Here is a 12832-nt window from a genome sequence, read left to right as displayed (position 1 = left end):
ACTCCTAATTTTAATAATCTCTGCAGCTAGAATCAAGAGGCACAGAAAGCAAAAAGATTCCTTTTCTGAAGTGGTCGCAGACCAGAAGACAACAAGGACAGCTAAGAAGCTGCCTTACAGTAATTCCCTTCGCATCAAGGCAAAATCCCCAATTTTAGCTCCTGCAGGCTTATTGTACAGCAAATTGTGTACTCCTGAAATCTAGGGTGGCAAAAAAAAAAGTCCATTAAAAATGCTCTCAAAGAAGGGAAAGAACTAATGTCTTCCCTGTTGGAAGGAGGTAATGTGTACAGATATCAGAGAGCAGAGGAAAAGAATCTCACAGTGAAATTTAGGGAAAAGATGAAAATGCAAACTCTGAGGCTGAAGAGTAAACTAATGAATGCAGCAATTCTGAGCCTCACAGTAGCCACCACCTCTCTTCAGCAAATCACCTCTTCTAGCATCCTAAGCAAAAAAAATGGGTTAAAAGACTTATACAATGCCTCATTATACCGAGTTGAAATGCACATAAAAAGCAAATGTATTGAACAGCTGAATGCAAAGGAAAGGACTACAAAAAGGTACCCCGACACTGTAAGAATACAAGGTTCACTGTACCTAATTAGCCAGGCACATGTTAAGCCTCACTGAAATGCAATGTAGCAACGTTTCAAATATACCATACGCTGGTTTCTATATTATTTTTGTTCTCAATTTCATTTTAACTGGAAGAATTTGGAAGCAGGTTGAATTCATTTGTATGAAATTGTTATACAAAAGGTCATTATGAAGTTCTAGGTTTTACTTTAAACCTTCCTTTGGGGATGGGCACAGACTGTCTGTCCTGCGTAGCACTTCTGCCTGGTTTTGGCAGGCTCATTTGAATTCTTAATTAAGACCTTGGGAGACTTATGGTGCTCAGACTACTGGCTAGCACCAAGAGCTGAAGGGGGAAGTACATGGGTCTTTATGAAGACTTTTTAAAAAAAGTCTCTCAGGTTTGAATAAACTGTAAGTGGTATCACATGAGCACAGCACAGGGCACTGCCAGCCGGTCACGTCTCAAAAACACAAACCTGTATTTAAGATGTGAGAAACAATTGGATAAACATAGAATATCATTTAGAGGCCAAACAAGAACAGAATATTAGGAGACAGACTAAATGATTCGTTTCTTAAAGACAAAAGAAATTTTCTCCACTTCTGCAGGTGGATCTTGATTAATTTGTGGTCAGTTGTTAATTATGGATGTCTTCACAGCTTGCCTGGACATAGCCTCAGAGGCAATTAAACTCACTCAAACAACAAAATCTAACGGAATACACAGATGCTGTCAAAGACGAAGTTGCCCATTTGTTTAGGATGTTATATATTCTCATGTTTCTCGTAGAGCTCTTAGAAGTCATTTTAGGAAGCAGCTTCCTGGGGATTTTGATCCTGTCAGAAGTACTAATCCACTGTTCAGTGGAAATAGCTCCACTCTATTTAGTATTCATACACATGAAAAATAATTCAGTAGAGCTGACCACCTTTCAAGCGGTTTTATCTATACCTGACTTTGATGAATTTAAATAATATGATTGCAATTGCTTTTCTTTGTTAAAAGATCTATTAACATATATATACACATATACACCCCAACAATGAGAAGCAAATACTGAGTTTCCATCACCGAACATGCAACACCATCAGCTCTAGTGTGAACTGTGCACGTGCATCCTAGAAACAAACTGGAAAGAGTCCAGGCTCTTCTTGGAGGCGCACAGTGAAAGGGTGAAATGCAATTGTCAGAAGCTGCAACAAGTGAAATAATTTTATAAAAAAATGATTTTCACAATGAGGAAGGTCAAGAGGTCCGTTCTCACCTAATTTTTTTCCTATGATAGGCAACACTGACAGAGTCCCAGCAAGGCCTCTGTCAGGGGGAAAGCCTTTGCTAACCACGCTGCCATGGGCTGCCTGGCGAGCAGGCAGGTTTCGGTGGCTCACAGCAGGTTACAGCAGAAGCCCACCCTCACATTTCACTCCAGGAGGTGGTTCTGGACCAGTCTGTGCCCTTGCGCTAACAACTGGAGTTTAGCTGGTTCAAGCATGGGGAACAACAGTGGTATCAGATGGCAGATGTAGACTTGAGCAGGAAATAACTGCTTTATCTCTCACATTTCAGAGGGTCATGTTGGTAAACTCTAACCACTCATCACTGCCCACTGAAGCTGAGCCTTGTGTGCAATGTTTCTCCTTTAGCAAAACAAGAAATCAATTTAAAAAAAAAATAAATTTAAGCAAATGAGTTAGAAAGTTTACTGGGGGAAGTGGTGGCACTGTATGAATTAAAATATAATTTCAAAAGATTTCCTAGCTGCCAGTGGGAACCTCAGAGGGAAAAGCAGTGCTTCAAAATGCTTGCTTTCAGACACTTTAGCGTCACAGGGCTGGAAGGGACTTAATCAGCCTGTCTGCCAGTCTATTCCTTGCCCAAAGAAAGGTTGAATTCTACTTTTACTATTACTGGAAAGCACATGCTTAACCTGTTCTTAAATACCTCCACTGCTGGAGATGCCATCAATCCACGCTGCATTACCCAGCCTTACTGCTCCTTACAATGCAAGGGGAACTGCTTCGTGTATCCAGCGCAGGGAAGGAGAACAGACCGCTGCTTTCTTCAGCTGTCCCCTCTCCATTTCTCCCTGCCACCAAATGCCTTCTCATTTAAGCTAAACCTCCACAAAGTTGCTCCTTCCTGTTGGATCTTAAAAAAGACGACCTGTGATCCTTCTTACCGCTCTCCCCTGGATCCCCTCCAGTTGGTCCATATTGCTCTTGCATTAAGCTTGACTTCATTACAGCATGTTGCCACCGTGCAGAGGAGCAGACTCTTTCAAACAATTATCAAGGTTGCTGCCACACTGGGGAACCATCTGCTACCAAGTCAACATTTCAAACTCCGAAAACCTGACCTCAGTGCTCTGCTGGTAACGCTCCACACAACCACACTGGCAACGGCAACCTACCTCGCAATTTCTTTTGCCAGTTCATCTCATTAAAGAGGTCTTCTGATTTCATGAAGAAGTCATTGATCTTGCTGCCTTGTTCATCCCTCTCCGTGGTGTAATATATCCGCAGCTTGGACTCCTTCGTGAGGAATTCACAGATACTGGGCACAGGGAAGACGATTTGCTCCATGGTACGGTCCGACCTGACAATCTGAATAGCAGCCTCATTAGAGTTCTTCCTAGTTTTGAAGTGCTTTTATTTCTTGGTCTGTCTGCCTTTTTTTTCCCTCCCTTTCAAACCAACTACATGTAGAAACTTGGACACATTTCCATAGAACAGCAGCTTGATAGAGACTTCATTTAATTTACCTTTCAAAGCAGGCCTACATTTAGCTCCAAGACTGATAATTTCTATGCTGTGGTCTTTATCCTGGCAATACTGTTCTTAGCTGGGATTTCCAAGAGGCCCGGTGAATCCTGCACCAAAGCTGTGCTGAATTTCAGAGCAATCTGGTCACCCAATTCAAGAATCTCAGCAAATTTTAACCACAGATTGCACAGGCAAGTATAAGGAATAATAGTTATATTTATACTGCTTATTAGAGAGTTTTGTGAACTCTCCATATTTGGGCGTGTTTTACTTTTAAAAAGCCTCTTAGATTGTGCATCAGGCCAAATTGTCATTTTAATACAGAAAGAATGGCAAAAACTATCACTAACTTTATGGATTCAGCAATAGTACCGGCCAAAATGTAACAGAAGCGAAGTTACACTTCCTCCTGCCAACAGAGCTCTGCTCAGCTCCATCTTAAAGCCCACACATGACAGCTCAAAAATAGCTCCCCCCCAGTGGCTGTCAAAAAATAAAATAAAAAAATAAGTACACATATATTCTCATGTCAAAGATGACAGTCCACACACAGGTAGTCAGTTCAATCAAAATATCACGTATAATGTAACCGGTGTTTTAACTCCACCGTTTCTCTTCCAAGCAGCTCTTTCTGCAGCAGATCACCCCCCCAACCCCTCCCGGCAGCCACCGGTTTCCCTGTACCTCAATCTGTGCCGTGTGCTTGGCGTAAAACTCCAGAGCCTCGTCTCCCTCTATCTGACCTCCCGGCTTCAGCATGTTCTGCAGCTCTTTGTTATGACGAGCCAACTAAAATAAAGGAATGCAAAGGGAGTGGGAGACACCAGATGTCTCTCTATGATATTAAATTTCTGATTTTTGGCATAAAAAAAGAATAGTACGCAGTCAGCTGCTAAGAAAGGGCAAAGTTGACAGAAGGCTTGTTCTATTCCAACCAGACACCCTGCAGCTCTATTTTGGGAGCAAGTCAGAATGATTCAAATATGTATTTTTTTAATATCTGTGTTGTACTCCTCTTTTACCCATCCTCTCCCACCCCTTGCCTGACTTGGGAAACTTTTTGAACATTCACATTCAGTCTCTCCTACACCCACCCTAATTCAAAGGTGTGCTAATCACACAAGTATCCAGGCAGGGTCGGAAGAGAAAATCTGCAACATTTGAAAAGCAGATGCATAGAGCACTGCTCCAAAAATGCTTCTGGATGCTCTAAATTCATTCTACAGCAGAGTGATGGTCTTTCTTCGCAGATCCAAAAGGAACAAGAAGTCTCTAATGGAGTGATATATGTAGCGTCAATATATTAAGTAGATCTCAATATATTTTTTTTCCCCTTAGTCTTTTACCTTTCAAACACCACACTATCAATACTACAAACCTGACTGGCTCCAGCATAGAGAGAATGTGGCAAGAACCATAAAAGCAGAGTGAGATTTCTGGATTTCTGCTTACAGTTTAATTGATACAAGTAGAATTTCTTTGGGAGTATAAAGTAACCTTTGATGCAGCTGAAAAATAATACATTGCTCCCCAGTACTGCCAAGAGCTTGCATCACATGTCTTCAGAAACTTGGTCAAGAGCCTACCTACTTCCCATTATTAAAAAAACTCCAAGAATTTTTTTATATTAAGGAATAAGAAGAGAAAATTCTATAAGGATTGGAATTTTCTCTGATAAAAAGAGAAGGTACAGTGAGTTTTTCTCAGAGGTGAGCCATTAAAACAATTTCAGGGTAAAGCAGATCTCTTGCTATTCACAGTTTGTGACACTTGGTGCTACAAAAGCTGTAGGTGGAATTCTACCTGATGAGCTAATATATAAATGTTGTGTCCCACGTTCCTTGGAGATGCCGCAAGATCTTCCCCGTTCTCTCCATCCTCAAAATCTACTTCTCCCTGCAGATAAGCCTTCTTGATCACTTCCACCTAGAAAGACAGACACAGGCCAATGAAGGGACAGCCCAGGCTGAGGGCTGCAGTCTGCTGCGGCCAGTATACGCTGGGCACTCTTAGAGGTGAAAGGGAGCTGAACATGTACATTCTGGAGGAAGGTCAGTGGGCTTCTCAACATCCAGGATAAAACAGGAGACCTGAACTCAGCACCTTCAGTCCAGCTCATTGACACAAGAAACTAAACCTCATATTCCCCTCCAGGTAATATATTCCGGGCCACCCTGGCAGCACTCTGTATCCTGTTCTGACCCCCAGTCCCTGCTGCAGCTACGTGCACCAAGACAAGCTGACAGTGTTTCAGCTGTACTTTGAATCTCCTGTTTGTGTTTTTACCAGTTAATACATTAACCAGCCCAAAAGCCTGCTACAGTCTACTGAACAGCTTTTAGGTCACAAGAAAATTTTGTTTCTCTCGATCTCTTGTGCAGAGGGCTTCTACATGTGGATTCCAAAGTGTCAGACAATGCTTTTAGGTCACAAGAATTATTTTTTTTTTTTTTGTCTCTTGTGCAAAGGGCTTCTACATGTGGGTTCCAAAGCGTCAGACGATGCTCCTTCCCTGCCTTATGCAGGATGCTGAATGCCTCCTCTAGCATCCCCAATTGCTTGTGCTGCCTGGGGACTAGGCAGACACATGCCCTGTGGATACTGCACTTGTTCAACCAAATCCTTGAAAGGTCTTCCAGTTGCACAGACCTCTGGCAGCACAGTGGGGCAGACGCGGCCATTGGGTCTCCCCCCACCTGGCTTGAAGGGAGTTGGGAGTTTCAGAGCGACCCAGGGACTCACCAGCTCTTTGGGCCTCATGTTGTAGAGGATCCTCTCCGCATTCTCACTGTCATGCCTGCTCTCCATGATCGCCAAGAGCAGTTTTGAAGCGTTGTTCTGCAGGGAGGAAAGAACAGCACCAATCACTGCCCCGGCTCAGAAAATGAGGGCACGCGGCTCAAGCGCTACCATCCCCACTGCCCGGAAGGGCTCAAGATACCTGGTTTCTACAAGTATGAGCCTCCCAGCCAGCTTACTGCAGGACTCCTACAGCCTCACCCTGCCAAGCGCTCCCTCTCCTCGAATTATTCAGAAATACTACTTATACATCAATATATTTTTTACCAGTTTATTTCCCAAACCCTACTTACTGGGGGCCATCAAATTAACCTGAGTTAAGGTTCAGATTTCTGAAACGCTGAGGTTTCAAGCTTGTATTATTTTGTTTTGTTTTAAAGATACTGCAGCATTACTACAAGCTTTCAACTCCAAAATGGTGCAGCTCAGCTTTACTCAAGATACTGTTGATTAAATCAAAGGACAGCCAAGGCTGAAGACACAGATGTGCTTCACTGCTTTTAACTGAAAATTATTCTGTGACCTGCTCATGCCAAAAAATAAGTGGGAGGAAATGGGAAACTACCACAAGGCACCAGACTACTTTAATACGAACAATTAAGATTAAAATCCATCATGACTGACAATAAAAACCAATAAAAGTATTTAATTTTGAAGTATAATGCTAATTGTGTCTAAAAGCATTTTTTATTTAGAATAATAAAAAACCCACATTACCCATAATAATGGTGTGAGTTGGCAACGGAAAGCAACTAGACATTGCACTATAAGACAAGACAGTAAGTCAGAAAGGAAATATTTCTAAAACATATGCTGAAGCAGGAGTGCTCTGTGACTACTGTTGCTAGAAGACAACCTGCTAGGGTATTTTGAAACCAGCACCAGGGCTAATTATTCCAGCATTAATATAAACAGTCCTAAAAAATTCGATGATTAAACATCAACTGATTAAACAACAGCAATAAAGCATTAGGAAACTAGACATAGCACGAGAAATTTTACTTCCACTGCATATGTAAAAGCTCACCAACAACAGAGAAGTTTTCATTGGCTTTAAATTTTTAACAGGAAATTATTTTAAAATTCCTCAGCATATCTTGACTGCCTGAATCCCCTCCATCTGAAAACTGGTGGCTCCATGTTATCATTTAAAAGATGAAATAACTGTGACAGTCGTTTAAAAGATGAAATACCTGTGACAAACAATATTTGGGCACTGCCTCCAGCTCGCTGATGCATATAATTTTTTGGCATTTATGAATATTGGGATATAATAAACACCCACATAATTCCAACAATAAAATTATGTTTCATCTTACTGTTAACGTGGATCGCACAAAATATTCACTTGCCTTCAGTTCCAACACAAGGTCCATCCTCTTCTTTCCCAAAGGGTTGATGTCATTGAGAATTAATGCTGTGATGATGTCAATACCGTTGGACTCGTGAGTAGCAATGCAGTTCTGTCCAAAGAAAATTCATCAAACTTCACCAGTTGTCTACACTAAAAATGCAGCCTAGGCTGGTGACCCAGCCAGAACAGAAGAGTCACCTCTTTCATCACCTTGTAAGCTGTTTGAGATGGATAACTGAACAGAAAACTCCCGTCAGTGGAATCACAAAAGATTAAGGCATTTTGTTTCAAGCTTTTCCTATCATCAGCCATGGCGTGTCCTACTGAAACCACCCAGCCTCAGGAAGCAGAAAGCAACACAGTTGATAAACGAAGTGTTTACATGCCAAAGCATCCAGGCTGAACACATAGCTAAGGAAGAACACTGTTTTACTAAGATTAGGGAGAGTTTTCTTTATTTTAGATGTGCCAATCAACACCTACTTCAGTCCTGTCTAACCAAAGATTGTGAATTTCCATAACCTCCTTGCTTACCCTTTAACCCTGCTTTTATAATGGTCTAACTAAAATGTACAAACCAACAGTAGCTTGCTGGCTTCAAAATCCAGAGCCCCAGAGTCGTCAAGGTCCACTGTGAAGATCCATACCTATATCTAAAGGTTGTTATTCCATGCGATCCAAGTAACAGAGAGAAACTGTCATTATGAACTGACATGTACGGCCTCACACATTCTCTTGCACAGATATGATTTCACCTGAACATCGGTCACCCGCACTATGTTTAGCTTGGCTGTAAATTACGTTTGAGTGCGCAAAGAAAAGGCACTTCAAAGGACAGATATTCTTGAGGTTTTTTTAAAAATCATATTCCAATCTTTCCATACCATACTATGGTTCAAATAGTAGGCACACAGAAAAAAAAAGCAGCTATCCATGTTTGTAAGCACAGAGGTTTGCGTGTTGGAAAGGTGATAGCCACCCCAGAACAAAAGACTTCCCAGGTCATGCCAGCCCCATGGGAAAAGTCGTCTCTACACACACACTGAGCACATGTTATTTGTTGAGTCAATGCCATAGAGCAGCTAGAGCTTGGAAAACTATTTTGGGGTAGCTATCTCTTTAGTATGGTCTACTCTAGACTTTCAGACTTCATTTGACTCACTGAAACAGCTATAGCAAGAGTCACATCTAGACCAAAGGCAGAAGAAATGGGCCCGACTAACCGGCGATGCTGCTCTAACACACAGCTGTACAACCTGCGGGAAGGTGAAGTGGAAGAGCATGGGCTGAGCAGTACATCCGCCCCTTCCCACTGGAGCAAACCATAATTCTTGAGCACCTAAAAACTCCTGCTTATGCAAAATATCTTCCCATATTCCCTGTTGATGATTCAACCTTTGAGGCACAGAGCAGACCAAGTCCAGCTGTGGGTCAGTAACTATGTTACCCGATAGGATTATTGTCATTATTCATTATGCCTTCCCTGAAACATGGTTACTTAAACCACCATTCTTGCTTTAAAAGTTACTCCTGCTCAGAACAGAACATACTGCTGACAGTGAGTATGATCTGGGGGGAGCTGGCAGAGGCTGCCTCACCCCTGGCAGACACCTGGGGGTCCCCACCAGCACCCAATCTGTGCTCACTGGGAACCACTGCCACATCCCCGCGCAAGCGCATGGGCAGTCGGCAGCGACACACACCTGGTTCTACACACAAGACAATGTTTGAAAACAACCTCAACATGGTTATCACCTTTATTAACGAAGATACAGAGCTCAACCTTCTCCCATCAGGCTGGGGGAGCCACCCTTCTGACCTCATTTGCGACAGGAAGAGCTTGGTTTTAGCAACATTTTTGCTATAAAGTATTTCAAGTAAAAAATTCCCCACTCTGTCTGTCAAGTCTTAATAAAACAACTTAAATCCTAGCAAAGCAGAAAAATCTCTACTGCTTTGAGTGGTTCAACTCCTCAGAGGAGGCTCTGAGAAACAGAAGTTGATTATTATGAGTTTATACAGAAAAAAACCACCCCAAAACCAGACCCCCTTCGTAGGGCAAGTAAAGTGAGCAGCGTTGTAAGACAACATGACCCTAGCAGACAGAGCCAAGCCCAGCAGAGCGCACGCTGCAGGTGTAGGGAGAAAGGTGATGCTTTCTACAGCTATGGATGTATTACCTGGTTCTCGTGGCAAGGCCCCTGACAGTACTCAGTCAAACTTTCCAGCGTCTGGTTGATCAGCGCTACGTTTTTCTCATTTATATACAGACCAAGAAGTCCAAGCCCACCAGTTGTGCTTCCACAGATACAGTCCAGGAACTGCAGCGTCTCGCACACCAGGTTGTAGTTAGTCTTGTTGTTCTGGCAGCGTAGGAAATTCTGCAAGGAGAGTGTCAAAAGTGGGACGGGAGGGAAAAAAAACCATACAAACCGATGATTGGACCATAACATTTTATTAAGTTCATCAAGCCACAATTGCACTGCATAATATATACTGCTCTAATTTCACTGGAGCCTGTACAAGCAATTCAAGCCTCTTCCAGGGCTTGCTTGCAACGCGCTGCTCTCTTGAGCAGCTTGTTGGCTTCAAATTTTATAGAAGACAAGCAGCAATAAAGAGAGCACGTCCATTAGAACACTGAAATTCAACATGGAATAGGCCATTCAGCGCGGATCCAAAAGCCCTCCTGAGCCTGGAAGCTTTCCTTCCAGCCTACCTGCTACATTTCACTGCTAACCATCCCTCCAGGCTCTCTCCTCCCAAGACAGAAGCAGGAATTCCCTGGCTCTGGCTTCATGGCTGCACTGCCTGTGCAAGCGGCACAGAGGCACCTGACTGCATGCCTTGAAGGAAGGCGTCTTGAAAAGCGTTTCTCTCAATTGCGTTTCTTCCCACATAATTATTGTAATCCCTGCTTGAAGCTGCTGATTAAGAGCAGCTCCTTGAACGAAACGCCAGTTTTATCAACATGGATTAAACAGGTTTCCTCTCTCCCATATTCCACATGGAAAAACCCAAACCCAACCAAAACCAAGACAAATAATAAAAAACAATTTCCCGGCGACTCAGATGTGTTTGTCTGTGTTCTCAGCTGTGTGCTGTGAAAATGGATAGCCACCACCACCTTCTTTTCCTCAAAGTTTTAGCAGGAGAAATCCTATCTAGCTTAATTCTAGCAGGTTACAAAACACTTCAAAGGTGAAAAAACCCCTCAGATGAACAAGATACATAGGACTGTGGAACCAGCAAGGTTTTTTCTGCCAGCCTGTAGAGGAGCACCGTTAACTGATTGCCTCTAGTGCCTGCGTCAGACTATTAAGTCTTTTAAGGCAAACAGACTGAGAAATTGCCAGATTCAATTGAAGGCTAAGCTAAAAAAGGAAAATGCTGTCTATGAATGCAGACTAAAGGTGACAGTGATTCAGCACATTTCAACTGATTGCTCATTTAGCATCCTGACTTTTGATTAACTTGTCAGAATGTAGAAAGGTTGATGCTACAGAAATTTTAGCTCATGCCTTCCCTCCAGGAAAAAAAGCAAAAATAACGGGTAATATTGAAAGCGATGAAACTAAATGCTCCCCAGCTGCAGTATGGCATTTATTCCGGTTATAGCTAGGTTTATACCAGCCTTAGCTTGTTGATCCAAAGTCAATAAACACAAAGGAAAGAGAAGGAATGAGGCACAGGAGGCAGAAGGACAATGTCAGATGGCTAAACATGGGGAAAGAAAAAATTGTAGAAAACAAGACCCCACTGCACTGTGAGAAACTGCCCCAGGGAATGTCTGTTGCTGTCTCAGCGGGTATAGACCGAACTCTGCAGTTTCTGTCATCCAGAACATCTCACAGGCTACGGCGTGGGAACACAACTCTTCAGTATTGAACATGCCATCCTATTGCTTTCAGTGGGAACGAACCCGAGGTGTGCACCACCCGCAAGACCCTGCGTTCAGAATAAATAGCAACAGAGCTGCAGATTCAGCTAGAACATATGAAAAATATGCACCTTGAGGGATCTTGAGGAGAAAATGGGGAAAAGAGCATTCCTATCACCTAACTTTAAGGATCCCATATACTCAGTTGAGAGAGAAATACTTCCCGATGGGATGAAGTGCACTTAAAGTCAGGCAGTGTTTAAGCTCCTGCCTTTGTGAATGACCTTTTGGAGATATTTAGCTGACTTCATGCTACTATTTGCTTTTAGGGATGGATCCCAGTCCTCCCCATTTCTGGGACACGTGACCAGATAGGGCTGCACTTACAGATGCAGCATCTGCAACCAGTCCTCTACGGCATGTCGGGGTTGGAGACTTTGCTTCCCAGTACACAGCCTAAAGCTGAGTATCCTAAAACATGATGACTAAAAATAAAATTGGCTACCTTCAGAATACTGGCTTGGTTTGCTGAAGCAGGGATGAACACAGAATCCTTGGAAGGAGCACAGTTCTACCATTTAAGTGGGTAATTCCCCCCAAAACCTAAATGTTTTCTTTGGATAGTCTTTGTTTTAGCAGAAATCTGATCCCTAATTGGAAAATCTTTGCAAGGAAAGAACATAAATAAAAAGAAAGTCTTAGTAAAGAGGTATTTCCAGGTGATCAGATTTTTCTTTACAAGCAATCAGGTAAGGCAAAGCATTTTTTGCTGAATACAGGCTTGCTCTTTGTCTTATAAAGTTCTTACACACACTTCCTGCCTCAAACATGGTGACCTAAACCAGCTCATTCTCTGCATGCACCAGTACTGCTCCGCTAGTCAAATTACTGAATCACCCTCCTGCAGCATGCAGAGCTGTTACTACCTAGGCTTTGTCTCCAGGGATTATATGAATAAAAGAAACAGTTAAATCCAATGTTAAAAGGTGTACCAATCCCTGCTTTTTGCACAAAAGCTGTATTTAACCTACCAATTTAGACCTTTAATCTGAGCATGACTGGCTAGCATATTACTACAATATTTTTATTTCACAGAAATAATGCACTTGGTAAGACAAAAAGAATTGAAGTACTATTTTTCCCAGGAAGACGGGATTTTAAAGCGTAATGCTGAAGCTGCATGCTTGGCTGTGGCAGTGTGGCAGGCTGCAGGGTATGACCTGCCCCGGCGCCTACAGCAAAGCGTTCCCCGGGTGCTTCACTCAGCTTGTCACGGGCTTCAGTTCTCGTGATGCAGGGACACCTTCGTTCAGAAATGAGAAGCACAGAAAAGACCTCGTGAGGAAACTGGTAGGGCTGTAGCCTGGCCAAAGCAGACCAAACGACAGGCTGGCTACAGCAATTCAGAGCTGCGACAGCTTTGCCTTCAAGGCTGAGCTCTTGCACAGAATCAA

General features: G+C 42.8%; 1 protein-coding gene across 7 annotated transcripts in view; it reads right to left on the bottom strand.

Annotated features, from left to right (window-relative positions):
• Positions 1 to 12832, bottom strand: part of ITPR1 (inositol 1,4,5-trisphosphate receptor type 1) — a 171735-nt gene that overhangs the window by 31390 nt on the left and 127513 nt on the right. For all 7 annotated transcript variants that reach the window (XM_074879205.1, XM_074879206.1, XM_074879207.1 and 4 more), the window contains 6 exons: positions 9679 to 9879; positions 7497 to 7607; positions 6088 to 6183; positions 5149 to 5271; positions 4030 to 4134; positions 2994 to 3186 (listed from right to left, as the gene is read on the bottom strand). In XM_074879205.1, coding sequence (XP_074735306.1) covers positions 2994 to 3186; positions 4030 to 4134; positions 5149 to 5271; positions 6088 to 6183; positions 7497 to 7607; positions 9679 to 9879 — 829 coding nt within the window. The remainder of the gene's footprint in view (positions 1 to 2993; positions 3187 to 4029; positions 4135 to 5148; positions 5272 to 6087; positions 6184 to 7496; positions 7608 to 9678; positions 9880 to 12832) is intronic.

The sequence above is a fragment of the Strix uralensis genome, chromosome 10, assembly GCF_047716275.1.
Source record: "Strix uralensis isolate ZFMK-TIS-50842 chromosome 10, bStrUra1, whole genome shotgun sequence".
Taxonomy (NCBI): domain Eukaryota; kingdom Metazoa; phylum Chordata; class Aves; order Strigiformes; family Strigidae; genus Strix; species Strix uralensis.
This window is presented reverse-complemented; position numbering and strand designations above follow the sequence as displayed.